Source organism: Thamnophis elegans, chromosome 8, assembly GCF_009769535.1.
Source record: "Thamnophis elegans isolate rThaEle1 chromosome 8, rThaEle1.pri, whole genome shotgun sequence".
NCBI classification, from domain to species: domain Eukaryota; kingdom Metazoa; phylum Chordata; class Lepidosauria; order Squamata; family Colubridae; genus Thamnophis; species Thamnophis elegans.
Window position 1 is genome coordinate 57,491,665 of NC_045548.1, and position 27,394 is coordinate 57,519,058.

General features: G+C 41.4%; 1 protein-coding gene across 2 annotated transcripts in view; it reads right to left on the reverse strand.

Moving 5' to 3' along the window:
- Window positions 1–1,906: 1,906 nt before the first annotated feature.
- DPYS (dihydropyrimidinase) overlaps window positions 1,907–27,394 on the reverse strand; it is a 48,418-nt gene continuing 22,930 nt past the window's right edge. For both annotated transcript variants that reach the window (XM_032223191.1, XM_032223190.1), the window contains exons 5-10: window positions 24,340–24,496; window positions 20,931–21,072; window positions 15,687–15,829; window positions 7,001–7,208; window positions 4,978–5,079; window positions 1,907–2,330 (exon numbers count right to left, since the gene is read on the reverse strand). In XM_032223191.1, the coding sequence (XP_032079082.1) occupies window positions 5,005–5,079; window positions 7,001–7,208; window positions 15,687–15,829; window positions 20,931–21,072; window positions 24,340–24,496 (725 nt within the window). In that variant the 3' untranslated portion in view covers window positions 1,907–2,330; window positions 4,978–5,004. The remainder of the gene's footprint in view (window positions 2,331–4,977; window positions 5,080–7,000; window positions 7,209–15,686; window positions 15,830–20,930; window positions 21,073–24,339; window positions 24,497–27,394) is intronic.

Consider the following 27,394-nt stretch of genomic DNA (forward strand, 5'->3'; position numbering starts at 1 on the left):
GAGAAAGAACTGGGGAAAATCAGGAAATACAATGACCGGCAAATAGTAATAGAAGGACTTTGATGAAAGTAAGTACCAATAGTATTAGGTGCCTTAGGTGAAATGCCAAAACATCAGCATTGACAAAATCACTGGTCAATTGCAAAAACCAACTTTAGTTGGAACAGTTTAATATCATCAAGCAATAACATCTGCCTATCCCATCTCTTTGGGAAGGAGTCGGTAGGTGAATAAAAATGCAAATCCAGTCTAAACATCTGGCTGACTGGGTGACCAGCTATAATTCTATGGAAATTCTCAGTCATCCAGGTCATGGTTGTCCTAAAGGTGCTTTTTCAGGAGGCAACTGGAATTTCTTGTTTTTTCTTTGAAGATGTTTCGCTTCTCATCCAAGAAGTTTCTTTAGTTCTGACTGCTGAAAAAGCACCTTTGGGACAACCATTAACTGGATGACTGAGAATCTCCACAGAAATTTAACTATGGACTTTGGGATGAACACCCTTTAAATAATATGAGAGTATGAACAGATTTCCAGAAAAATTGCAGACTATAGGAACCATTTGCAGTTCAATTTGAGATGCAGAAAACACAAACTCATTCCCAACAGCCTGCATCTGTCTTCAACAGTGAAGGGACACATGGCAGAACTCATCCTTCAGCCAAGAAGGCTCCACACCCATTTTCACTAATCAGGTGACCCTGAGGACACAGGTGAACCTCCAAGTGGCCTCAGCGACTGTCTAACAGAATAAAAATGACCAGCTGTCTGCAAGGAATATAAATCCTTTCATTCTCTACCATCCTGTTAGAGCTGAAGAAGCTTCTTCAATGAGAAGCGAAACATTTTCAAAGAAAAAAAATAAAAATGAGAAAGTTCAATTGCCTCCTGAAAAAGCACCTTTGGGACGACCAGCTATAATGTATTAAATATATATGCTTCCCAATTTTTTCCAATATTGTTTTCAATTTGCTTTCTTATGCCTTCTAAAAGATTTGCCCAATCTCTTCTCCTTCACTTTTGCCCTATAATGTTTTGTGTCTGGGCATTGTCTTTTCTGATAAATCATCATTATCATCATCAAGTGCCTTCAGGTCTTCTAGCAATAATGACAAATGTGCATAGAAAAACCCAGAACCCCACCCCCATCTCCCTTTTTTTCTTTGAGGCAAGGGGAAAAGACATTTAGTTTGTTGTGCAAATTTCCTCAAATCAGAGCGGTTGTATTTTCTTAAAACTATAAAATCCTGGTCCAGTTGTCTTGAGATGCCAAGGCAATACAGGTCATTGAAATGTGAGGCAAAAAAACCCATTTAGGGGTAATCAAGCTTTGTTCCGAGTTCAGTAAACCAGAGCAAAACCAAAAATCTGATTAAATAAACAAGAACAGTTCCAATTGATGACTCAATGCCACTTAACAGATAAAACCAAATCTGCTTCTGGAATGCTGCAGAGGTGTTGGATGTACACCAGGGGTAGGTTGCTGCCGGCATTATTGCTGCTTCCCTCGTGCGCACTCCAGATGTGCATCCTGTGCGCATGCACATTTACAAATAAAAAGGTCTGCGCATGCGCAAAACCTAAAAAATGAAAAAATATATAATTTTTTGCAATGAAAATTGTTCTGCGCATACGCAGAACCAAAAAACAAGATGGCGCCGCTGTAGGAGAACCAATCTGGGGGCATGGCAGGCCTGGGTCGCTACCGGTTCCAGCGACCCAGGCTGCCAAGTTGCTACCTATTCAGCTGAACTGGTCCAAACCAGTAGGAATGTGATGTACACATTCTGAAAGGGAGTGCAGTAAAAGGATCTAATGAGGGTTTTCCAAAATGGAAAGGAAAATACTTGAGACGAGGAAAGGAAAGCATTTGGGATGAGCCCATCACTTAGCTCTCAAATACAGGCATCAAGTCATATATCCAGTTTAATCATGATTGTTTTCATTGTTAAGATTAACTCATGCCTTAAAGCTGGAAACATTTATTTCAAAGACTGTTGAGTTAAACAGCAGTTGAGGAGCTGCTTCCTGCTCAAATCAAATAATTCATCCTGTCCAGATTTTATTCTAGCAGACATTCATGGCAGGTGCTCTATGTCATCTAATTGGACAGTTCTAATTGCTATAAATCAGGCACTAAAAGAAGACCTGAGAACGAGGTTATCATGTGCTGGAAAAACAACAGTGATTTCTCTGAAAGTCAAAATATGTGAACAGAGGGAGGATCTTGCTTTAATTTTGTAAGATATAGCAATGATTACAACAGCAATGTCCAGTTTCATCATCCAGAAATCTTCAGGCACCACAAATCAAGAATTGCCACTGTTTTGACCTACAGAGAAAAAAAAGGAAATGGTGTGAATAAATCTTTTTTTAAAAATAAAGCAGTCTTCCGCTTTGCAATTTGTCACCCAGTGAAGCAATAACAAAATTAGAGCACACAAAAGAAGAAGAAAAAAGCCCTCCAAGGATGACAATATTTTCCTCAGGTTCTGCCACTTTAGATTTTCCTTCTTGGTCAGAATTATGCCTTCCTTAACGATAACGGGGAAAATATTGATTCCACGAACAGTCTTTCCATCTCTGCAATTCTAGGAGTTTATTCCAGTCATGTTCTGGCTGAAAGAAATTCTACAACATTGTTAAAGGAATATAAGATGAAATTATATGATTGTGTTTGCCTAACCCAGGGGTTAGCAACCTGTAGCTCTGAAGCTGCATGTGGCTCTTTCATCTCTCTGCTGTGACTCCCTGTAGCTGGTTGGCTCCACAATTGATAGAGCTTTCAGTTAGGACAGGTAGAGGAAAAAAGACGCTGCGCTAGGAGGAGACTCTATGGTGGGGAGAAGCAGACTTCCGGTCAGCTCCAGAATTGAATGGGGGTCTTCCGGTTAGGACTTTTGTGGCTCTTTGAGCGTTTAAGGCTGCTGACCCCTGGCCTAACCCCTTGCACTGGTTCTGAAAAATAGGAGCCCACATCAGACAGGATCTCCGCTACTGAAGTACTCTAGCAAAAGAAAAGTGTTGGGCAACAGGACAAACTGTATTATCTGAAGGCACAGAAATCCTAAACCTGAATAAAGTACAATAATCAATTGGCCAATACTTACTACCCAAGACATGTGGAATTCAGGACTTCCTCCTGCTTCTTCAAAAGATTTTGATTGTGTAATGAAAGGTGTTTTTAAAAAACATTCTACTGCAGGTTATAGGATCTATACCCAACACCTTCCTTGTTTAGCTTTATTTCCTGTAATTTGTATTCCATTTTTTCTTTGTCAACCCATGTAACATTAATTCATCTCAAAAAGTTCCCAACAGCTTAGTAATTGGATGGGACACCATTATAAAACCACATGGTTACAGATTATTTTTAAAAGTTGGGGGGGGGGGATTCCAGAAAAAGGCAGTTAATAAGCCACTTTTCATACTGTTCCCAAGAAAATTACCTGGACAAGTCCACGAAGTCACCACTCAACTCAAAGAAGTCTTTATCTTTCTTCAAAGAAGCTCGCAATGATAGGATATGCCTATTTTATCCTCATATACAATCCTGTGAAGTAGCTTCCATTAAAGATCAAATTGCATATTCTGCTGCATCTACACCGAGGAGGGTTAAGCTTTCCCTCTCTTGTCATTGATGCTAAAATCCCATTGCAAACACCATGGGCTAAAATCCTATTGCAAACACCATGGGACTGCAGTGACAGCAAATGGGTAGGGAAAGTTTACCTCTTCCAAATCAACACAGGTCCTGATCAATGGTGGGTTGCAAATATTTTTACTACTGTTTCAGGTGTGCTCGTGTGTGCACTTGCGCATGTGTGCAAAGCTTCTACACATGTGCAGAAGTGTCCGGGTGGGTGGGTGAGACCTCCTGCCACTGCTACAGCCAGTTTGGTCGAACCAGGCCAAACCGGGAGCAACCCACCACTGGTTCTGATCCATATTAGGTGCCATCCACTTATAATGCTAGAAAGATCTAGGATCTGATGCATGTTATTGTCCAAGCTTCTATAGGGACCAAAGTGGGCTCATGGCCATTGTGCACAAGGGAAAGGCTTGATCAGCTATTTGCCAAACTTATTTTCATAAGATATAATAAGAACATGCCTCCTGTTGGCATCTCCTGAGTGGGAGGAGGCAACAGATCCAAAACTAGGAGAGATTTTTAAAAGTGCTTTAGAGTAATCAAGAACATCTATTACTGAGATGATTTACAGCAGGCCTGTCAAACTGGTAGCCCCTGGCTCAATATGGCCCATGCAGGCCATGCCAACCCCGGCTCTGTAAAGGCAAAAAATATCCCAATACATCATGATACGACCCAAGATGTGATCGGGTTTGACACTCCTGATTTACAGGGTTCAGAACTAATGTGACTAAATTAATTAAGCCAGAGTCTTTAGAAGACTCTGGCCTTAGAAGAACTGAGTGCTTAACCCCTAAGGTGGAGAACAGTATTTGAATTGCATTTGTAAAAAAAGATGATTAATTCAAGCCTATATCATAGTATCATAGTATCATAGTTTGGCAATTTCAGGAGAATATACACATGGAACTGGGAAGAGTCTTACATATCAAAACACTTTCCAGTTTGTCAAAATAAGCAAAATCTTTTGGACTAAGAGGGAAGTTAATATGTATTTTGATTGGTACAAAGTTCAGAAAAATAATCCTTGGAATTCCATGACACAATATTAATTTTAAAATATTTTGATTTTGGCTCTTCTGTAGTGGGCTCCCAAATCATTAGAAGTAACCTTTCTGAAAGGTTTTGAGTTATCTTCTGCATTTCATCTGACTTACATCTCCTTACTTTGTCTAGTCGAGATGGTTCACAATTCCAAAGTTCTGAAACTGGTCTCAGTATGTCATTCAACATACTTTCAGTCCAATAAAAGAATTCCTGCATGAGGATTTGAGCCTATTGCTTGCCAATAAAACTCAAGCAAATAATGAGCAAATGAGACAGTTACCTGAAGAATACTAAGTATATCATGAAGTTATTTTGATGCAGTGACGAGTGAGTACACTTTTCCCACATATGGTGCTCGCTTCACACCGACAGGCTGACATTCCTGCAATGATATATTTAATTATTTTAAAATCTTGTCTTTCTTTTCTTAACGGTGAAGTCAAAAATAAAGAAATAGAATACCTAATAGTCGTGATGCTTTGCAAATCTGGCCTAGATGTTAAAAAAAGGAGGAAGCTGACAAAACTCTTGTCAATTTTACTTGTCCGGACTATTGAGGGAGAGCTGCATGACCATCAATGCAGCATTTCCCTTACAGGACCCTATAGATTCCTAGTATCTCTTCTCATTCCCCCTTAACTTCACCTCACTTGCCTCAAATTCTAGCTCTGCAGTGTTTTTAGCACCATATCAGTAAGTTGAGATAAATCAAGTTCCGGTTTCCTCTAAGAAGTCTGACATCAGACCCAGAATTCTGAAGTTGTTTTCATAAAATCACAGAAGTCGAAGAAACCATTTAGATTTATAATTGAACTCCCTGCTCTATGCAGACATCCAAATTAAAATATCCCCAAGAGATGGCAGTCTAGCCTTTGTTTGAAAAATTAATGAAGAACAGTCCAACATTTCTCCAGTTAATTGGTTCCATTGTCATTATGCTCTTACTGTCACAGATGCCTCGTATGCATGAATTGGCAGCATTAACTGAATATATAGAATTACTCTAACAAAATCTCTTAGCTGAAAATAAAAAAACAAAACTTTGGAACAGTAAAAGTTATAACATACATAATTAGTGCAGAATCCACTAGAACATTTCTGACAGATCCAACTTCTGTTTAGAGACCTCCAAACATTTTATAACAAGATATAACTTATATTTAGGTTAACTTCATCTATATCTTCTATAGCAGAGATTTTCAAACTTGGCAATTTTAAGACTTGTGGACTTCAACTCCCAGAATTCCGCAGACAGGAATTCTGGGAGTCAAAGTCCACCTTACTTTATTGTCATTGTACATATATACACAGTATACACATACAACGAAATTCACATAACACCCAGAGACCAGGCCCAACACACATAACAATCCCCAAACACTCCCACCCACCCACCAAAAAATTCTCCACCCCTAAACCACCCAAGCATCCACACAACAGATCAAGTAGTGCTGTCCAATAGTTCACTGATGGTGGCCCTTTAGTTCATTGTTGAGTCCATTTATAGCTCTGGGATAAAAGCTATTCAGAAGATGTGTGGTCCTAGTTTTAATTGTTCTGTATCTTCTGCCAGAAGGCAACAGTCTGAAAAGATTGTAAGCATGATGGGAAGAGTCTCTGAGAATGTTATGCAACTTCCTCAAACAGCGAGATGCAAAGATGTCATCCAGGGCTGGTAGCTGGAGCCTGGTGATATTCTGGGAAGTTTTAATGATTCTCTGTAGAAAGTTTTTGTCCACTGCAGAGCTGCTCCCATACCATGCAAGAATGGCGTATGTCAGGACACTCTCAATAGTGCTGCAATAGTAGGACAGAAGTAGATGCTGAGATAGATTTATCTTCAGCCTCTTCTGTGTCTTCTTCACAAGCATGTTAGCATTCATGGTCCATGAGAGGTCCTCCGAGATATAAATGCCCAGAAATTTAAAACTACCAACCCTCTTCACCTCCTCACCATTTATGTACAATGGTAAATGTACATCTCTCTTCCTCCTGAAGTCAATTATAAGTTATTTAGTTTTTTTGGTGTTAAGTGTAAGATTAAAAGTTGCCAAGTCTTAATGTTGCCAAGTTTGGACACCTCTACTCTATAGTTAGGGAACCTTCAGCTATATGATTCAAAGCCATGAGAATTATATGTTCAATTAAAAGACTTAGCAAAATTTGCTATGGTTTGATTGGCTGTTTTTGTCAAAGGAAGAAAAGGGAACATTCTGCAACCTCTAACCTATTTCATGAAACATACAAAACCTCAAATATTTGTTTAATCAAGAAAAGAAGCAATATACTGTATAAATACAGACCTGATCCCGTTGCCAGATTCGTTTGTAAACATATTCTGGGAAAGGGTCACAAGGAACGTATCTCCCCTCTCCTGCTTTGATATGAAAGTTTCCACTTTGAAAAGCCACTTTGCCCCGTAAAATTGTCACAAGGGGAACTCCATGGCAGACCATTCCTTCAAATATATTAAAATCAGTGGCCTGATGATGTGTCTTTGCTGAAATGGTCCTGTGTTTGAAAGAAGAATGAAATGATACCAGCTCTTATTTTGGGCTTTCTGTTTTAATCCAGAATTTAAGCCTCCTGAGAACTTTTCAAAGCTCAAAACAAGCAGCAACAACAACAACAATAACAACAACAACAGAGAAGCAATATCAAAAACACTCCTTTAGAAATTCCACTGAAGCAGACAGAATTTTATGTAGGTTACAGTTTTCAGACACAATCAATATTGATATTTATATGATTTTTATGTTTTTAATTGTACAGCTCCCAGAGACAATCTGTAAGTGAGATAGGCAGCCTCTATAATTTGATATATTAATAAAAAATAAATCAGAAATATTTTCATACGATGGAGAACTTTTTGAGTATCACGGTTTGGAAGGAAAGAAACTCTGAAATAGTAATGTAGTTCATTGGATCACTGAAAATATTCAGATGGAAAAACTTCGACATACTCAAAAAGAGCCTGAAAAATGGCTAAGGAACTGTTTGTCTGGAGCTCCTTAAATCAATGTTCGAGGAACTAAGTAAGAGTTAAGACAGCTGATAGGGAGACTAAAAATACAGGGAAGGCACAGATTGATTGAACTACCAATAAATTACTCAACATAGAACAATACAGAGAGTGAATGAGAAGGTACTCAAAGGGTAAAGGAGTGCAAATAGATTTGTTTCCTATAACTCCTATTGCAAACACCACTTGAAAAATTTCAGCTTTGTATTTTCCATTCAACTATTTTTCACTTCAAGTTTATCTCATAGAATTCCATAAGACATTCTGAAAATGCTTTCTGGCTGTGTTCATGGAGATCTTCAACTCAGTGCATGCTTATGGATTGGTTTCAACCTAAATTATGTTGTGACTGAGGCATGCAAAACATTCATCATGTGGCCCTGCTTGTTTGATCATTCTGAACATATTTTCAGCTAGGATTACTTCCTTAATGGTTGAAACAACCATCTCAAACTTAGAAAACTTCACAATTTGAATACTTTTTTTTGCTCATCTGTGTTCGTGGTGGAAAGAAATAATTGAAACGTCTTTGTAAGTTGCCTTGATATCTTAGAAAAAAGACCATAAAATGCAATCCGTCTTCATAATTACACAGAGCTAAAATCAACAAACATTAAATGTGGCATAAATCCATGATCCCACAGTACACAGTTCTAAAATATTGAAGTGTTACTGTAAATAAATCAGTGAAAAAAGGAACTCATCTAGGACAATACCAGGTGCTCTAACTCACTCATGTCCTTCAAGTTAGGTAAAGAAAGGTTTTGACATAAAATCATAGCATTGGAAAGGGTAATTAAGGCCACTGGTTCAATTCTCTGCTCATTACAGGATTAAAACATCTTGAACAGATGGATGCCTAATCTCCACTTCAACTTTGCAACAAACCAGACAGGTATATTGGTATATAAGGGATTGTACATAGGTGTAGGGACGTGGTAGCTCAGTGGCTAAGATGCTGAACTTGTCAATCAGAAGGTTCGGCAGTTCGAATCTCTAGCGCCGCATAACAGAGTGAGCTCCTGTTACTTGTCTCAGCTTCTGCCAACCTAGCAGTTCGAAAGCATGTAAAAATGCAAGTAGAAAAATAGGAACTACCTTTGGTGGGAAGGTAACAGCATTCTATGAACCTTCGGCATTTAGTCATGCTGCCTACATGACCACGGAGACGTCTTCGGACAGCACTGGCTTTTTGGCTTAGAAACAGAAGTGAGCACTGCCCCCTAGAGTCAGGAACGATTAGCACATATGTGCGAGAGGAACCTTTACCTTTACATTACATAGGTGTAATAGTCTACAGGTGTATCATTTTTTTCTCATGACACCTATTCTAATGTATCCTGCAATGGTGTTGTCCCTCACAATTCTGTACTCTCACTGCTTCAAATACAAGTTATTCATACAAATGCAGCTTCCTAGCCCTGTTGAGTACAATATAATTCAAAGTGGTATTCTCAGTTTCATGAAGGAACAATGCCTTACATAAGAAGGGAAAATCCAGGTTTAGGTTTTTTGAAGGAACTGAGACCCAACCAGCACAGATGAGTCAGTGCATGATCAGCTTGTTAAATGAAGTAGAAAGCGCAAACTTCCCAAGATGAGGGTAGGGGGCATAAAGTATGCTCAAAATGAGGGTGAGGGATAAACATTGTCTCCAAGATCTTTGCTTCTCACAAAGGATAATGATAACCAGGTTTCTTTCTTTTCTTTAACAGCATTATCAAACATGCAGGAATAAAAAAAAATGCTTGCTTCAACCTGCCCATATTTGCAGACTGAAAAAAAATGGATAAAGCCCACAGCCAGAAACCATGGATTATGCAAATGCTGGTTTTCTAACATCTACTCCTTATTTTTCCATAATTGCCAGTTACGCTTCATCTTATGTTGGAAACCCAGCAGATGTCAGCCATTTAGGAAGGACTCATAGGCTTCATTGTTCCCTCAGGCATTATTGCTAGGACACTGGAGAAGCGTGCCCCTTGTACGTCAACTGTGTCTTTTGCGGTTGTTTCTATTTTTTGTTGTATTGTAAATTTGCTTTTGTTGTTTGCCACCAAGAGTTGCACTTGTATTAGTTGGGGTGCATATATAAATCTTTAAAATAAATGTAATAAATAAATGTACCTTCAAATCAAACACTGCATTTTGTTCTAACCTAGGCATCCCAAGAGCATGAAACAGTAAATTATATTAATTTACTGTGAATTCTGCTCATTCACATCCAGCAAAGTCTTTCAAGGGAGGATTTATAGTCACAGACCTTATCTGGTTTGGAGAGTTGCCAGGCCGATATCTGCAAAACTTGGCAAGAAGTCTTGGAGAGTCACAAACCAATTAAGCAAACTAATTGTCTCCTGCAAACTCCACTCCCCTTTTGCTCCTCTTTTATTTCCTCTGGGAGGGCCATCCATTGTACACCTGTGGCCTTACTACCAAGTTGACCCCTGTTCTCCACAGACTCCAGGACTGCCCATGTTCCTCCCCAACTTCTTCACTGTCTGAATCTGCTGCCAGCTCTGCTGGCTGCTGATGGGCCACAACACATTTTGGCAAACATCACTACTCAGAACTATACAAGTAGTCCTCGATTTAGAACTGATCGCTTAGTATCCATTCAAAGTTACAATGGACCTCCCCTGAGCCAAAAAAGGTATTTACAACCAGGTTCCAAAATTCTGACAGCCAGGCTTCCCTTCTGTCATGTGACTGTATTTTGGCTGTTCTGCAACCAATCCTCATTTATGTCTGTTTGCAGAGTCCCATGGTCACATGACTGCAATTGACAACATTTTTGCTGAAAACCAGCACCTACAGTTTCTGGCAAAAATGCTCTGTAGCAAACATTTCGCTTAATGACCACAGCTTGGCTTAATGAGTGCCGCATTTGCATTGTTTGCTTAACAACCACCACAAAAATGGTTATAAGATTGGGTCGGTCACAGGATGACCTGCTTAATGACTGTCACAACTTATGACCGTAATTAGTAAAGGTAAAGGCTCCCCTCGCACATATGTGCTAGTCATTCCTGACTCAAGGGGGTGGTGCTCATCCATGTTGTAAAGCCGAAGAGCCAGCGGTCTGAAGACATCTCCATGGTGATGTGGATGGCATGACTAAACACTAAAGGCACATGGAATGCTGTTACCTTCCCACCAAAGGTGGTTCCTATTTTTCTACTTGCATTTTCACATGCTTTCGAACTACTAGGTTGGCAGAAGCTGGGACAAGTAACGGGAGCTCACTCCGTTACATGGGGCTAGGGATTGAAACTGCTGACTGCCGACCTTTCTGATCAACAAGCTCAGCATCTTAGTCACTGAGCCACTGCATCCCTATGACTGTAATTAGCAAGCTCAATTAGAGTCATAAGTTGAGGACAATCCGTAGATTCTATTGCCTGAGATTCCCCTGCTGCAGTGAGATGTAGGCTAGATTTAAAATTATAGCAATGCAATACATTATTTCCGAATTAACATCTTGGTCTATAAATTAACTCTGAAAGTTTTAGGCCACTCTGTGTTCTCTTTCCTTTGGTGATACCTTCCCCCCTTCAAACGGTAATGCAGGAGTAGAAACTCTTTTTATAGGAGATGATCCTAATTTCGCAAACAATCAGCATTCAGGGTCAGAGTCATCTCTTGGAACACCACTTATAGACTCCTTCAGGCCTAAAGAGGTAAAAGAACATGAACAGTCTTCTCTTATATCCATCAAAGCTGACAGCGGTTCCAAGCCAGCACAATAAAATGAAGCAAAACAAAACAAATAAAAAATGCAGTAGTTCTAAAATGCAATTTCCCTGAGCAAAACTAATTTACTCTCAGCACCACAAACTTGCCCAGATCAAACGGGGTGCTGTCGAAGGCAGGCTGAAGGTCACAGTAATATTAACTTTACAAACTGTTACTAGACTCCTAAGATTTCCAATCTGGAACCGGAGATAAAATACAGGAACAGAAACATGACACAAAACAGAAAATTCAGGGCTTGTTGGGGCATCAGGTGAGGTCAGACACCCCCCCCCCCCGAATTCACTGAAATGATTAACTTTTATATGCTAATACACACTTGTACTGGAGAAGACTCCTGTGAGTCCCTTGGACTGCAAGGTGATCAAACCGGTCAGTCCTAGAGAAGATCAACCCTGACTGCTCTTTAGAAGGCCAGGTCCTGAAGAGGAGACTCAAATACTTTGGCCACCCAATGAGAAGGAAGGACTCACTGGAGAAGAGCCTCAATGCTGGAAAAGACTGAGGGCAAAAGAAGAAGGGGACGACAGAGGATGAGGTGGCTGGATGGAGTCACCAAAGCAGTTGGCGTGAGCTTAAATGGATTCCAGAGGATGGTAGAGGACAGCAAGGCCTGGAGGAATGTTGTATATGGCCTAGGACCTGGGTATCTACGAGACCGTCTTCTGCCACATATCTCCCTCAGACCAATAAGATCGCACAGGATGGGCCTTGTCCGGGTGCCTTCAGTGGGACAATGCCGGCTGGCGATGCCTAGGAGTAGGGCCTTCTCTGTTGCCGCTCCGGCCCTATGGAATGAGCTGCCGCCAGAGATCCAGGCCCTGCCCACTCTCATGGCCTTTCGCAAAGCCATTAAAACCTGGCTTTTCCGGCAGGCTTGGGGCTGTTGACCCCTTGATTGAGGTCCAGCCCCTTCTGATTGGGTGTCTGTTGTGTTCCTTTTTAACTTGTTGTGTTCCATTGTTTTTAATAATTCTTCTTAATTTTTTTTTTCATTTCTGTAAGCCGCCCGGAGTCCTCCGGGATTGGGCGACATAGAAATTCAATAAATGAAATGAAATGAAATGTTGTACATGAAGTCGTGGTGGTTTGGATACGACTTGGCAACTAATAACACCACAGACCTGTTGTTTGGGCTGAAGATCAAGGATTCTAATAGCCCAGAAAAGTAGAAGTTGCATTTGTTTTGCCATGCTTAACCATCTTACCAAACTACCACCTCTTTAATGCTACACCTTCTATCTTGCAGATTTTAATCATATCCTCCAGAGAGAGACCCTTGAGATTCTGTCTTAAACTCGTCCACGCTCTGTAAGATATTTAGCAGCAGACTAAATAGCCACAACCTTTGGGCATGGTGTACTTTCTCTACCCAGCAAACCCACATTCCCAGAACACAAATTTATGCAACGTTTTCCTTTTGAAAATGTAACTGAGCCTGGAATTACAGTCATACTTTATAGCCAAAGCATTTGGACTTACAAAGCATTTAGCCCCATAGCACTTTAAAGCACTCTCTGGGCAGTTTACAATGTAAGCATTATTTGCATATTGCCCCCAAACTGGCCCCTTATTTTACCGACCCCAGATGGATGGAAGGCTAAGTCAACCTTAAGCCCATCAAACCGAACTCTAGGCTGTGGGTAGAGTTTGCCTGTAATACTGCATTCTATCCAATGTGCCACCCATAATGCCATCTGTTGTAGCTCGCCAGCAGAGCTGGCAGCAGATTCAGACAATAAGGAAGTTGGGGAGAAACATGGGCCAGTTGTGGAGTATGGAAAAAGCTCTGATGAGAGCTCTGTTTTGGAGGCAGAAAGGGGGCCAGAGCCGTATGCCAGATATCAGCTGCCTTCAGAGTCAGACATCACTGAGGCAGACGAACATCTGGAGCCTGTTCCCAATGTGTGCCTGCGCAGAGTTGCCAGACGAAGGGAACAGCTAAAAAACAGGGGTTGACTTGGGGAGTAAAGCCACATGTGGATGATGAATGGCTCCTCCCAGAGGAACTAAAAGAGGAGTGAAAGGGGAGTGGAGTTTGCAGGAGACAATTAGTTCACTTAATTAGTTTGTGATTCTCTGAGACTCCTTGCCAAGTTTTGCAGATATCGGTCTGTCAGCTCTCCAAGCCAGATAAGATCTGTGACTGTAAATCCTCCCTTGAAAGACTTTGTTGGATGTGAATGTTTTGTTCCGATCACTAAATTAATGCCATGGCATTAAGTAAATGTGATATTCACTAAGCAAACCCATATTAGCCAATGGGTGCTTTTTGTGGGAAACTGGAAGTAAATACCAGTTTGGGGCAAAAAAATATAATAAATGACCACAGGATGCTGCAAATGGCCATAAATGTGGTCCAGTTGCCAAGTGCTCAAAATGTTATCATGTGGCCACAGTTGGAGGGAGGGGAGGAAGCTGTTCTAACTTTGAAACCAGGTTGTAAGTAGCTCTGGGGAGGTATGTCTTAGCTTCGAATGGTTGCTAAACAGCCAGTCATAAGTGAAAGACTACCTGTAATAAATCAGGGGCATCTTCAGGATGAATTAAAAAGGCAAGATGGTAGCACATATAAAAATATAGGATGTAACTGAAGACAAATGGCAAACAATTATTTTAATTTATCCAGGTTATACATTTATAACAGTAAATTAAAAATAAATAAAATGCATCCAGTTTTGTCCCATCAATAACACTGAAGTATATCTATCTGCTGTGAATGATACCATTTGGTATTCAGCATATATTTGGTATGACTTTTATGATGGACTTCCTTTCATAACAACCTTTTATTATTTTTCAATCACTTTTCCACTTATCGTTAAAATAAGCAAGCACTGAAATCAAATCAAAATAGTACTTTAGTACTTTAACATCATCATGCTTTTTAGTATCAGAAATCACTTTTTAAAAGTTAAAGGGCAAGTTCATCATATTAAGCATGTCATTTTTGTTTTATGCTGTCACAGAAGTAAGAAAAAAAGATGTTTAAAAAGAAGATCGTCTGGAAAGTAGGTTATTCAGAACTAAAAGTTAATAAAAGAATTTCATAAATTATTGTATGATGATAGAGTCCACTAAGCAATTGATGTTTAATTGTAACAGCAGGAAAATGCTTTGCCATTGTCTTGCCAGGTAAAGGTTTGGTCTATCTTGCGATCCCAGAGCTCTCTAATGCTGTGATTTAAAACTAAGTAATAATAATAACCAAGCCCAACCACAATTAATTTTTGACTGCAGATAAAATCGCCCTGATCTGTCACCTGTTGTCTGGTACATGATCTCAAAATCCAGTTCTTCAAAAAAAGTAAAGAAAATAGGGGGAAACATGTCTTGCAGGATTCAATCTGAGTCAGTCACTGGGAGCAGAAGTTTAGCCTTCTGAGATGGTGCTGATGACTGACCCAGGTTGGATCCTGCAACATTATTCTTGGGCCATCTACATTTGCCTTCATTTGTGTAAACTCCTGTTTTCCAAGATGAAGCTCTACAGAAGCCCTAGACCTCATCCCTAGTGTTTATGCTTGCTGTAAATATAAGAGTTAGGCTGCCCGATCTTGAAGGTGCCCAGCTGGAGGAGGCTGGGTGACTATGACTATGAAATTCATCCAGACTGCTTGCTGTTGTCACAACAGTGAATAATGCTAGAATTTAAGGAGGAAAGTCTAATTATCTGCTATATCCTCAGGGAAGAGAGCACTGGCATTTTAAATTTATGGATTCAGAAAGGATATAAAATGAGTCCGAAAAACAAATAAACCTTGAGTGTATTGTTTAAAAGTTGGAATGATTAAACTACTTTGACTTACAAGTTGATTCTGGAAAACAAAACAGGATTTATAGATTTATTTACAGTATGCCTAGATAAATAGCTAAGGCATTATGTTAGCCCTCTTCAGTCTGCCCTTCTGTTGTATTAAGTCAATGACTCCCAGACTGTCTTAGTATGGCCTGTGTGTCATGAGCCCTTCTAATGCAGAACTGAGGCTATGCCTCAGCCTTTCTCAACCTACTCTACTCAGAAAGGCTTCCAAAATTCCCTAACCAGTATGATTGGGGAATTCCAGACTTTTCAACTGCAATACAGACAGGTTGCATCAGGTTCAGAGGTGGGTTCCTAACAAAATGTCTTCTGTTCACTAGAATTTATTTCTTAAAAATTATTCTTCCTTTACCCAGAGATACGATGGCCAAATGGATAGGTCAGACCTTACCTTGTAGCTTTGGGGTCCCAAATGACGATGTCAGCATCAGAGCCCACGGCTATTCTTCCCTTCTTTGGGTATATGTTAAAGATTTTAGCTGCATTTGTGCTAGTAACAGCTACAAATCTGTTTTCATCCATTTTGCCACTATGCTGTAAAACAAAGCGGGTGGATTCTTAATAAAAACATATGAAGAAGGGAAAATATTCATAAGCTTAGTGCAGGCGAGCCCCGTTTTGTCATTGGATATGAGATGAGTGGCAAATAAATGTTATACAGGTAGTCCTTGAGTTACAACCACAATTGAGCCCGAAATTTCTGTTGCTAAGTGAAAATTTGTTAAGTGAGCATTGCCCCATTTTACGACCTTTCTTGCCACAGTTAAATGAATCAGGCTTCCCCTTGACTTTGCTTGTCAGAAGGTCACAAAAGGGGATCACATGACCCTGGAACACTCCAAACGTCATAAATATGAGTCACTTGCCAAGCATCTGAATGTTGACCATGTGACCAAACAGATGCCACAATAGTAGTAAGTGTGAAAAAAGGTCATGTCCCCTTTTCCAGTGCCATTGTAACTTCAGGGCAGAGGTGGTATTATACCGGTTCTGACCGGTTCGCCCGAACCGGTAGCAGAAATCGCGGGTAACCCCACCCATTCTTCCTGGCTCTACGGCATCCCATTTGGGCCCTTTTTTCACCCAAAGTGCATGCACGGAAGGCTGGGCGCATGCGCTGAGGTGGTGCATGCAAGCGAAGCAAGCGAGAGGACACGGGCTCACATTTGCAAACTGGTAGAGAAGGTAAGTGAATACCACCCCTGCTTCAAGAGGACACTAAATGAACTGTTGTAAGTTAAGGACTACCTGTATATAAATCAATCCAAGACTGGACTACTGCAATGCGCTCTACATGGGGCAGCCCTTGAAGAGCATTCGGAGACTTCAGCTCGTCCAGAATGCAGCCGCGCGAGCGATTGTGGGTGCACCTCGGTACACCCACGTTACACCTATCCTCCGCAAGCTGCACTGGTTACCGATTGGTCTCCGGATACGCTTCAAGGTGCTAGTCATCACTTATAAAGCCCTTCATGGTATTGGACCTGGGTACTTGAGAGACCACCTGCTGCCAATTACCTCCCAAAGACCCATTAGATCACACAGATTAGGCCTCCTCCGGGTTCCGTCTACTAGCCAATGTCATCTGGCCACTACCCGGGGGAGGGCTTTCTCTGTGGCAGCTCCGGCCCTTTGGAACGAGCTCCCTGCAGAGATTCGGACCCTCACCTCTCTCCAGGCCTTCTGAAAAGCCGTTAAAACCTGGCTGTGTCAGCAGGCCTGGGGTCGATGAGTTCCCTTCCCCTCTCGAATCGTGTGGCTGTTGGTTGTTTTAAATGCCCTGTACTTTTTGTAGTTTTTGTGTTTTTCCCTCCCCCCTCCTTGGGTTTGTGCGCCGCCCTGAGTCCCGCTGGGAATAGGGCGGCATATAAATAAAATGAACCTCGAACCTCGAATCAATCAATCAATCAATCAAAATGATAAACTTTCCAATCTGGGAAAATAATTCCCATATAACAAAGGTACTATACCCGGACTTTCAAAGTAGGATGGGGGTGGGGTGTCAAAAAAAGTAAAGGCAGATATAACCAAGCAATCAGGACCCCACTCATTTTGATGTACATTTGTGTATTTGTGGCTGCCGTTTTGGGATTTTTGAATTTACGTGGATCATTTCGTCCTGGACAGAATATTTCAAGACATAAAATGTCAACTCCCAACAGCTAATCAAAAACATAGCACCAAGGGAATAATTTTCTTAGGAGAAACTCGTAGTTTGGAAACAGCTCCAAATTTATAACCTGGATACATTAAAATAATGGTTGGGTATTTGGCTTCAGGGAAATTAAACAGGCTAATACAGTAGGATTTAGGATTTTTTTTTAGGATTTTATTGAGGATTTATATGCCGCCCTTTTCCCTGAGGGGACTCAGGGCGGCTTACAACAATGAGGGGAAGGGAGTGCAAGACAAGACTTAAAAAGAAAAAGAATCGTGAATAAAAGAAAATTATCCATAAAAACACAACATTCACTCAACATTCGGGCGGGGTGAGAGTAATCCTATCCCCAGGCCTGACGGGATAGCCAGATCTTGAGGGCTGTGCGGAAGGCCTGGACTGTGGTGAGGGTACGGCTCTCCACGGGGAGGTTGTTCCATAATGTCGGAGCTGCAACTGAGAAGGCTCTCCTCCGCGTAGTCGCCAGTCGGCACTGACTGGCGGATGGAATTCGGAGGAGGCCTACTCTGTGCGATCTGATGGGACGCAGGGAGGTAATTGGCAGGAGGCGGTCTCTCAAATAGTCAGATCCACTACCATGGAGCGCTTTATAGGTGGTAAGTAAGACCTTGAAGTGCACCCGACGATCAACAGGTAGCCAGCGCAGCTCACGGAGGATTGGTGTTATATGGGCGAACCGTGGTGCGCCCATGATCACTCGCGCGGCCGCGTTCTGAACTAGCTGAAGTCGCCGGATGCTCTTCAAGGGCAGCCCCATGTAGAGCACATTGCAGTATTCCAGCCTAGAGACCACAAGGGCTCGAGTGACTGTTGTGAGAGCCTCCCGGTTCAGGTAGGGCCGCAACTGGCGCACCAGGCGAACCTGGGCAAATGCCCCCCTGGTCACAGCCGACAAGTGGTGGTCAAAACTCAGCTGTGGATCCAGGAGGATTCCCAAGTTGCGGACCCTGTCTGAGGGGTATAAATTTTGCCCCCCCAGCCTGATTGATGGAACGTTAGCCAAATTTTTGGGAGGAAAACACAACAGCCACTCGGTCTTTTCCGGGTTGAGTACCAGTTTGTTAGCTCTCATCCAGTCTTTAACAGCCTCAAGGCCCCGGTTCATCACGTCCACCGCTTCATTGAGTTGGCACGGGGCGGACAGATACAACTGCGTATCGTCCGCATATTGATGGTACTTAATCCCGTGCCTCCGAATGATCTCGCCCAGCGGTTTCATGTATATGTTAAATAGCAGGGGGGACAGAACCGAGCCCTGCGGCACCCCATAGGTTAGGGGCTTCGGGGACGATCTCTCCCTCCCCACCAACACCGACTGCGACCTGTCCGAGAGGTAGGAGGAGAACCACTGTAAAACAGTGCCACCCACCCCCACCTCCCGCAGTCGTCGCAGAAGGATACCATGGTCGATGGTATCGAAAGCCGCTGAGAGGTCGAGGAGAACCAGGATGGACGCGTAGCCTCCATGAAACTAGTACATGAAACTACTACACATTCTTAAAATTCATACAGCTTATCACTATAATAATTCTGAAGTGGGGGGCCCAATAAATAAATAAAACCAAAAAAAGTCTTGGCGAAAGTATAGAGAAAGGAAGTGCAGCAATCAGCAAAACTGAATATGTATGTTATGGATACAATTCCTGCCTAAACAGAAAGCTTGCCTAAGTGAAGTTCTAAATTTGATGGCTATTAATATAAATTGTTTCAATAATTTTGCATGTGCTGTCAAGAAAGCTCTCAGAGGTTGCCATTCGTTAAAAGGTAGAACAGGTGCAAATCAAATAGTAGATTATTTGCAAATTTAGCAATCCTGAGCATATTTAAAATTAAAAAAAAACTCATATAGGAACTCATTTCCAAGCTGGTAAAAACATTTTTACTCTTCTGCTAGGGAACTGATTTGGTTCCTTAGAATTATTAACTATATTTCAAGAATAACTTTCTGTAGTACAAATGAGATGTTCTCTTTTGGGGCAAAGTAAGATGATATTCCCTTTTGGTGCATAGTAAGATGATAATGGGACAAGAGTAAAGACATTATCAAATAAATGAACCCTTTTAAACTCCCACAAAGGTCCCAAACCAGAGTGAGTTCCTATGCCTATTTTAGAAATCTTTTTCATGTCCTTGTTCTGATCTATATCTGAATAATCTTAGTAGATGATCTAGTTATTTAGAATAGTTTATCCTTCTTGTTTTCTTAAAAAGTATTCAGAGTGATTTAGTTTGATCTAGCTAGATATTAAGGATTAAGGAACGACAGATGATAGAAATATACTCAAGCATCTAAGACAAACATTTATATTAACCCCAGATCAGAGGTGGGTTCCAGTGGTGGGTTGCAGGCGGTACACCCTGGTATGGGCGTACTGGAGCATGGCTGGAGCACTGGATACCATCCCGGTATGGTGCGCCAGAGGGCCTACCCACCCGCCCAAACTCCTTACCTGTCTTTTAAGGCTTCCGTGCACACGCATGACACATACAGCACCTGCGTGACGCTCCACTGAACAACTGGAGCATTGCAGAGGTTTGCAGAAGTGTCGCTGACAGGAACAATGCATGCGTGTGTCAGACGTGTGTGCACGTGCGCTACGCACATCCATGTGGGCAACACTAGATGTCCAGAGCCCACCACTGGTGTGTTCCTACTGGTTCGGACTGGTTCAGCTGAACCAGTAGTGGTTTGGCAGCCTGGGTTGCTGGAACCGGCAGTGACCCTGGCCTGCCACTCCCCCAAACCGGTTCTCCAGGTGGCGCCATAGGTGCTGCCATCTTTGTTTTTTGCTTCTGCGCATGAGCAGAGCAATTTTTATTGCACTGCACATCAAGTGTGTGCGGCATGGCCACGAGCGAACCGCAGTAGTGACTGCCATAACCCACCCCTGCCCCAGATCCTTGAATTTAGGTAAAACTCACTCCCCCCTCCCAACAACAGGGCTCAAATAAATTTCTAATGTTTTTTCCAGGCAGCTAATTCTACAAATTTACCTGCCATAGTCTGGATCATTTCCAGGTGCTATCCAGTATCAAGAGCAACCCAAAGCGATTTATATAATCAAATCAGAAATATTACTAAAATAAGTACAGTAACAAGGCTTCTATCTTCCAGGAAAGAGAAATCAATTACATATCTATATTCAAGCCATACCTTTGAAAGAATTTAGTTCAGATCATAAAGCTAGAGAAAAGAGCAACTATTTTGAGAGTGCATGCTTATTGTGCATGCTTTAGATTTAAAGATACTTTAGACACTAAAAATATTTTAGTGCCCACAGAGGGTGCTCATGAAGTACCTTTCTGCAGCTCTGAGGTTAAGTATGTGTGCTGGGGCTTCACTGTAGCTGAAATGGCGAGCATGCAATTCTAGGGAAAGACGTAGCTGCTTTAATGAGAACTCTTTGTTCTTTGTTTTCACCATTGTGGTAAAGAATGAATTGAAATCTCACTTACCACTCCTTTTTCCCAGATCACAGACATCCTGTCTTCCACTCCATTCACTCCATATGGGATCTTTGTGAAATCATTTTTTCCCACAGCCTTCTGGCAGATATCATATGTACAGTTATCTGTTCCCGTCAGAGTCAAGTCACCACTTTTTTTAAAAAGGTAAAAAGAAATACTACTATTGAAGTGGCATAAAGGACAAGATAATTTTATATGCCCCAACAAACCTTACATTTCAGAATTATACACCCTACATGCTTCATTGTTTAAAAAACATTAAAGTGAAAAGAAATTTGTTGAGAAAATGGTAAGGAAAGAAAAAGAATGAATCACCTATAAAGGAATCATATCACTTTCAGGTAAAACCAATACAACTCTAGTGAATGCTGACATTTGTGAAGATAATAGCTTGTATTTGACCATAACTCCAAATTAGAAGGGACAATGTCATATGAGCAGTGAAAATAGAGCAAGGCAGATGTTCTGTTCAACCACATCAGGAAGCTCCTAAGATCTTGATAGCCCTCATATATTGCTTCCCAAAGATGATAGGGACTCAGCGGCTCAGTGGCTAAGACGCTGAGCTTGTTGATCAGAAGGTTGACAGTTGGTTCGAATCCCCAACGGAATGAGCTCCTGTTACTTGTCCCAGCTTCTGCCAATCTATCAGTTCGAAAGCACGTAAAAAATGCAAGTAGAAAAATAGGAACCACCTTTGGTGGGAAGGTAACAGTGTTCCGTGCACTTTCGGCATTTAGTTATGCTGGCCACATGACCACGGAGACGTCTTCGGACAGTGATGGCTCTTCGGCTTTGAAACGGAACTGAGCACTGCCGGGAAGTCGGGAATGACTAGCACATATATGCAAGGGGAACCGTTACCTTTTCCTAAAGAGGATATTGCTCCCTAGTGATATTAGGATCATTATTCTACTGTAGATTCTGGAAGTACAGGTAGTCCTTAATTTGCAACATTTAGTGTTCAAAGTTACAATGGCGCTGAAAAAAACACTTATGACCATTTTCACACGACCATTGCAACATTCCTATGGTCAGGTGATCAAAATTCAGGCGCTTGGCAAGGGAGTCATATTTATGATGGCTGCAGTGCGCTGGGGTCATGTGATCCCCTTTTGTGACCTTCTGGAAAGCAAAGTTTGAGCCAAGGTGGCGCAGTGGTTAAATGCAGCACTGCAGGCTACTGCTAGATCAGCAGGTCAGCGGTTCAAATCTCACCGGCTCAGGGTTGACTCAGCCTTCCATCCTTCCGAGGTGGGTAAAATGAGGACCCAGATTGTTGGGGGCAATATGCTGACTCTCTGTAAACCGCTTAGAGAGGCCTGAAAGGCCTATGAAGCGGTATATAAGTCTACTGCTATTGCTATTGCTATAAAGTCAGATTCACTTTGCAACAGTGTTATTAACTTAATGATTGCAGTGATTCACTTAACTGTGGCAAGAAAAGTCATCCAATGGGGCAAAACTCATTGATTGAACTGTCTCGCTTAGTAATGTAAATTTTGGCCTCATTTGCGGTCGTGAGTTGAGGACTACCTGTACTCTTTTGGTGGGTTGAGGGGCAGGCTTAAATTCCTTTCATTAACCAATGAAAGGAAACCTAGAATGCTGCAGTATGAAGAGTGCCTTGGAGCCACATAATCCTTTCAGGAAATAGAAATGGTAGGTGGATGCATTCTAATGCTTTCTTTGGAATAAATATTTAGAAATTGACCAAGACAAGCTGGACAAATTAGGAGGATAGTGGAGTTGGGCTAGAAGAGGAGAGAAGGATGGAGAAAGCAACCTATTGAAATTGGGTCCTAGTAAACAGAGATTAAAAGGGACGCGGTGGCTCAGTGGCTAAGACGCTGTGCTTGTTGTTCAGAAAGGTTGGCAGTTCGGCAGTTTGAATCCCTAGTGCCGCGTAACGGAGTGAGCTCCCATTACTTTTCCCAGCTTCTGCCAACCTAGCAGTTCAAAAGCATGTAAAAATGCAAGTACAAAAAATAGGGACTACTTTGGTGAGAAGGTAACAGCGTTCCGTGTGCCTTTGGTGTTTAGTCATGCCGGCCACATGACCACACAGACATCTTCAGACAGCGCTGGCTCTTTGACTTTGAAACAGAGATGAGCACTGCCCCCTAGAGTTGGAACTGCAAGTCGAACCTTTACCTTTAGATTTAAACAGAGACTTGTTACATTATGGCTATCAAGAGGGCAATAGCTCCCCAAGGGGCTGATGTTGAAAAACTAAGCAGGCTTAGACCTGGTTATTATTTGCCTGGAATGCCACAAAGAAATACCTGAATTGAGGTTAGATGGAAAGTTGGAAAACAACTCAGGATATAGCAATGGCAAATCAAGTAAACAACATGGATGTGTCTCTAAGGTCAGGCTTGACTCAAAGGACATTTTCATTTTTAATCTTTGCTACTGATGAAATTTCCCTTCCAAAATCAGCTATTTTCTGAGAGGGTCTATGACAGAGGTGGATTTCTGCCGGTTCAACCCAGATCAGGTGAACCAGTAGCGGCAGTGGCGGGAGGCTCCGCCCATCCACCCGGATGCTTCTGCACATGCGCAGAAGCGTCACAGGAGTGAGCAGATGAACCAGTAGTAAGAAAAATAGAAAGCCACAACTGGTCTATGATATCCTCTCAAAATAAGCTGCATGACTTCTGTTCCAATATTTAGCTGTTTCCAAGCAAACTGGGACAACCAAACTGTAAATAACAACCGTACATATATCAGAATCTTAATTATTTCTCCCAAAAGGAATATTAGAACTCCTCTCCATATTAGTTTACATTTTCTCTTCAAAATCCATTGAAACACATTGCTGTATTTTGCATTTTTGTCTATGCTGGCTTTAACAGCCACTTAGGATCCATCTATGAAAGGGCTCTTGTGAATTGTTAGGAATATAATCTAATGGTTGGGTTGGCAATATATAAATCATGTAACAATGCTATACCTGTTTCTTTAAATCATACTGTAAAATGTGATTGGTTGCTGTTTTCCTCAATCGGCCATAAGAGGGAGCCAGAATGACTGTTAGTTCTCTGTTTGTTAGATGCTAGGCTGATCTGATCTGAGTGTTTTGGAAGCTGGCTGTTAGAAAGTGCCATGAGCTATTGTAAGTTTTGCAACTGCTAGCAAACTTTGAGTATTGAACTGATTATATGATACTGGACTATGTTATTTGGATTATCCCTTAACTGAAAGACATTGATGACTGTCTTATCCGTGTATGACTTGGACTGTTTGATGGACTCTGATACCTCTATTTCCACAAAAGTAAAAGCCTATTTAAACTGCAGTGTCTCTGTATGCTGGTTTGTGTGATCTCCAACACAACCATCACAACGCTCTCCCAATGGGGAGCTTACCTAACATGAATGATAAACCTCCTTACTTTGCTAGAAGATTCATGAGGAAGTCTGGAGTGGAAGCATCAGGCCTCAATGGAGGAGCCATGACGTGGGCTGCTGCATGAGGCCAGTCCTTATTCCAATAGTGAGTGCCATCTGTAGCAAGGCTTGCAGCTATCGGCTCCCCATACACAACTTTGCCTAGGGAGAGAAAAATGAGGCAAATTAATGGTAAGAAGAACAAGGCTAGTAATACTAACTTGCAATTCCACATGAAAGGATTGGATCAGGTATAATATACTCAATGCATGTAACCTAAGTGTAACCACCCCAATTAGTGGATGAGCAGATGTCGGAGGGGAGGGGACTAATGATGGAGTGGGCAAGTTTGGGGAACACATGTACACTCCCCCCCAGCTTTTCTGTGGTCACTGAAGCTTGCTATAGAAATTGTTATTTGTTGTAAATCATGTCAATAATTGTATGCACACACTGGTCTTCCAAGTATGGGTAGACATAAAATCAAAATATATACACATGCATGTTGGAATCAACAGCAGTGGTAGGATTCAAATAATTTAACAACTGGTTCTCTGCCCTAATGATTTATTCCAACAACCAGTTCATCAAACTGCTTAGAAAGTTAACAACCGGTTCTCCCGAAAGTGATGCGAACTAGCTGAATCCTACCACTTAATAAGTCCATATAGAAAAAATGATATGAACGGCAAAATTTTGATGATAAGGCTTAGAAAAGGTGATGGGAAGTTAATATTACATTGTGGTTCAGATAATTTAAAAGAAGGATTGATGTCTGTCCTCTTATGCAAAATAATGAAGACAAATTTCCAGATAGACCAACATTTAGTAGCAAAGTGCCAAGGAATATGATAGACTTTGGCATACTTCTTATTGATCTCTTTCCCTCTCTCCCTCTCACTTTTCTCTGAAGGAAACTCTAATTTCACTCATCTTAAAATTGTCATGGTTGAGAAACAATGCTCTAGGGGTGTCAAATTCAAAGCGCTTAGATCTGGTCCATGGGGCCACCCTGGAAACAGCAAAGGACCAGCCCATGGTCCCTCTGCCAGTAAAAATAGAGCTTGGAAGGGCCCCCCCCCCCCTGAGCTCAGTTTTCACTTTGACTGCCTACTGCAACCCTCTGGATGCACACACACACACACCCCAAGCACGATTTTCACTGGCATAGCACTTGGGCCATCATAGGTGCCCCTAAGGCAAGTGACATCGAGCTGGCCACACCCCTCCCAGATCAAATGCATCCCTGATGCGGCTCTCAATGAAATCGAGTTTGACACCCCTGCTCTACAGGAAAGATAGCTTTACCTCTAGAGCATCATCATCATCATCATCATCATCATCATCATCATCATCATCATCATCATCATCACAACAACCACAACCACCACCTACTAATATAGAATCAGTAATTGGACTCCAGCATAAACTGTTAATTAGAGGAACTACTGCAATTTACCACTGGTTAATCATGATCATTCCCATCCTTCCTTGTCTCCCAAATGATCTTTATATTAATAATCACACATTTTTTAAAAAAAAATCTATATTTTTGTTCTAGGTGTTTTTAAGGCTACTTGTTACAACTATGCAATAAGAAATAACATTACATGTTCGTGTGCAGCCTTCTACCTTCTGCAGAATCTTTAAATCAATATTGTTGACATATCTCTGCCCATCTATTTTTGACAGGGAGATCAAAGAAACAAAATAACCATTGAGGATATAAAGGCAAAAGCTCTGGGACCAGCTGAAGATGCTGCTGCTTCATATAGGTTTAGAGGGAAAAGCTAAGAGTGTTTACTCAATAGCTGATGCTTATTTAAAAACTTTGTAAACCATGTTTCGTATTATTTATCCCAGGACTGTTTACTATGCAAATTGAAGTGAAACAAAACAATAACATGTCTCATAAAAAAATAAAACCACAAAAAGAATTTAAATTCAAATTAAAGCAGCCCTTTGAAAATTTGATATTTGAATCCCAAACTATTGAAGGCTAAGAAAATTGAAGACAATCTATCCAGGACAGATTTTGCAAAATTGACAGCATAACTTCCCAAAGAGCCAACTCAGGAAAAATTTGACTGCTATATTTTGAACTGTGATTGTAGCTATGTATTGAACTACAATTGTCATCAAAAACAGCTCTGGATCTACATACAACAGATTACAATGTACAGATTACCTTACTACCATGTTGAGGTTACATAGACAATTACTAGTTGGCAGCAAAAAAAAATCACAGAAAGCTAACCCTTTGTTGTCACTTAGTGATTATTTTTGCCAGATGTTGTACAGGAAAAAAAATAGAACCAGTTTGATTTGGAAGTTAAGGCACAAGGCAGGGAACTGCAAGATTGGGAGTCCTAGTCCCACTTCTGGCATGAAGACCAATTGGGCCAGTCATTCTCAGGCCATAGCTTCGAAGAGAAGCCAGTTGGTCAATTCCTATTGCAACTAATAAATCAATACTTTGTTGACTCAAAAAAAGTGGATGCTAGGAAGAAGAAAAGAAGCTACAGGTGAGATTTCATAGAACTTGAAAACCTGAATGTAAGATTTTATAATCTTGCCATCTGCAGCTTTTATCCTAAAACAGAGATTCCTCCTATTGTTTCCCATTAGATGGCTAGTTCAACCATTCCCAAATGAGGATAACTGGTAGGGCTACTGCAAATGATTTCTTATTTGCAATAAGAACAGCATCCAATGGGCTTTCCATGCATCATAGATAGTAAGGAAAGTGATCTGGATGGAGATGTGCAGAATCATTACCTGCACAAAAGGGGCTGAAACATATTAAAAATCCAGAACAGTGAAATAACATTCAGAAGCAATCAATGCAGATGCCTCCTTAATTCCCTGAACTGTTAAATAGAGGAAGAAGAATAACACAGTGTAGGAACTGTGGTAGTGCAGTGGTTAAATGCAGCACTGCAGGCTACTGCTAGATCAGCAGTTCAGCGGTTCAAATCTCACCGGCTCAGGGTTGACTCAGCCTTCCATCCTTCCGAGGTGGGTAAAATGAGGACCCAGATTGTTGGGGGCAATATGCTG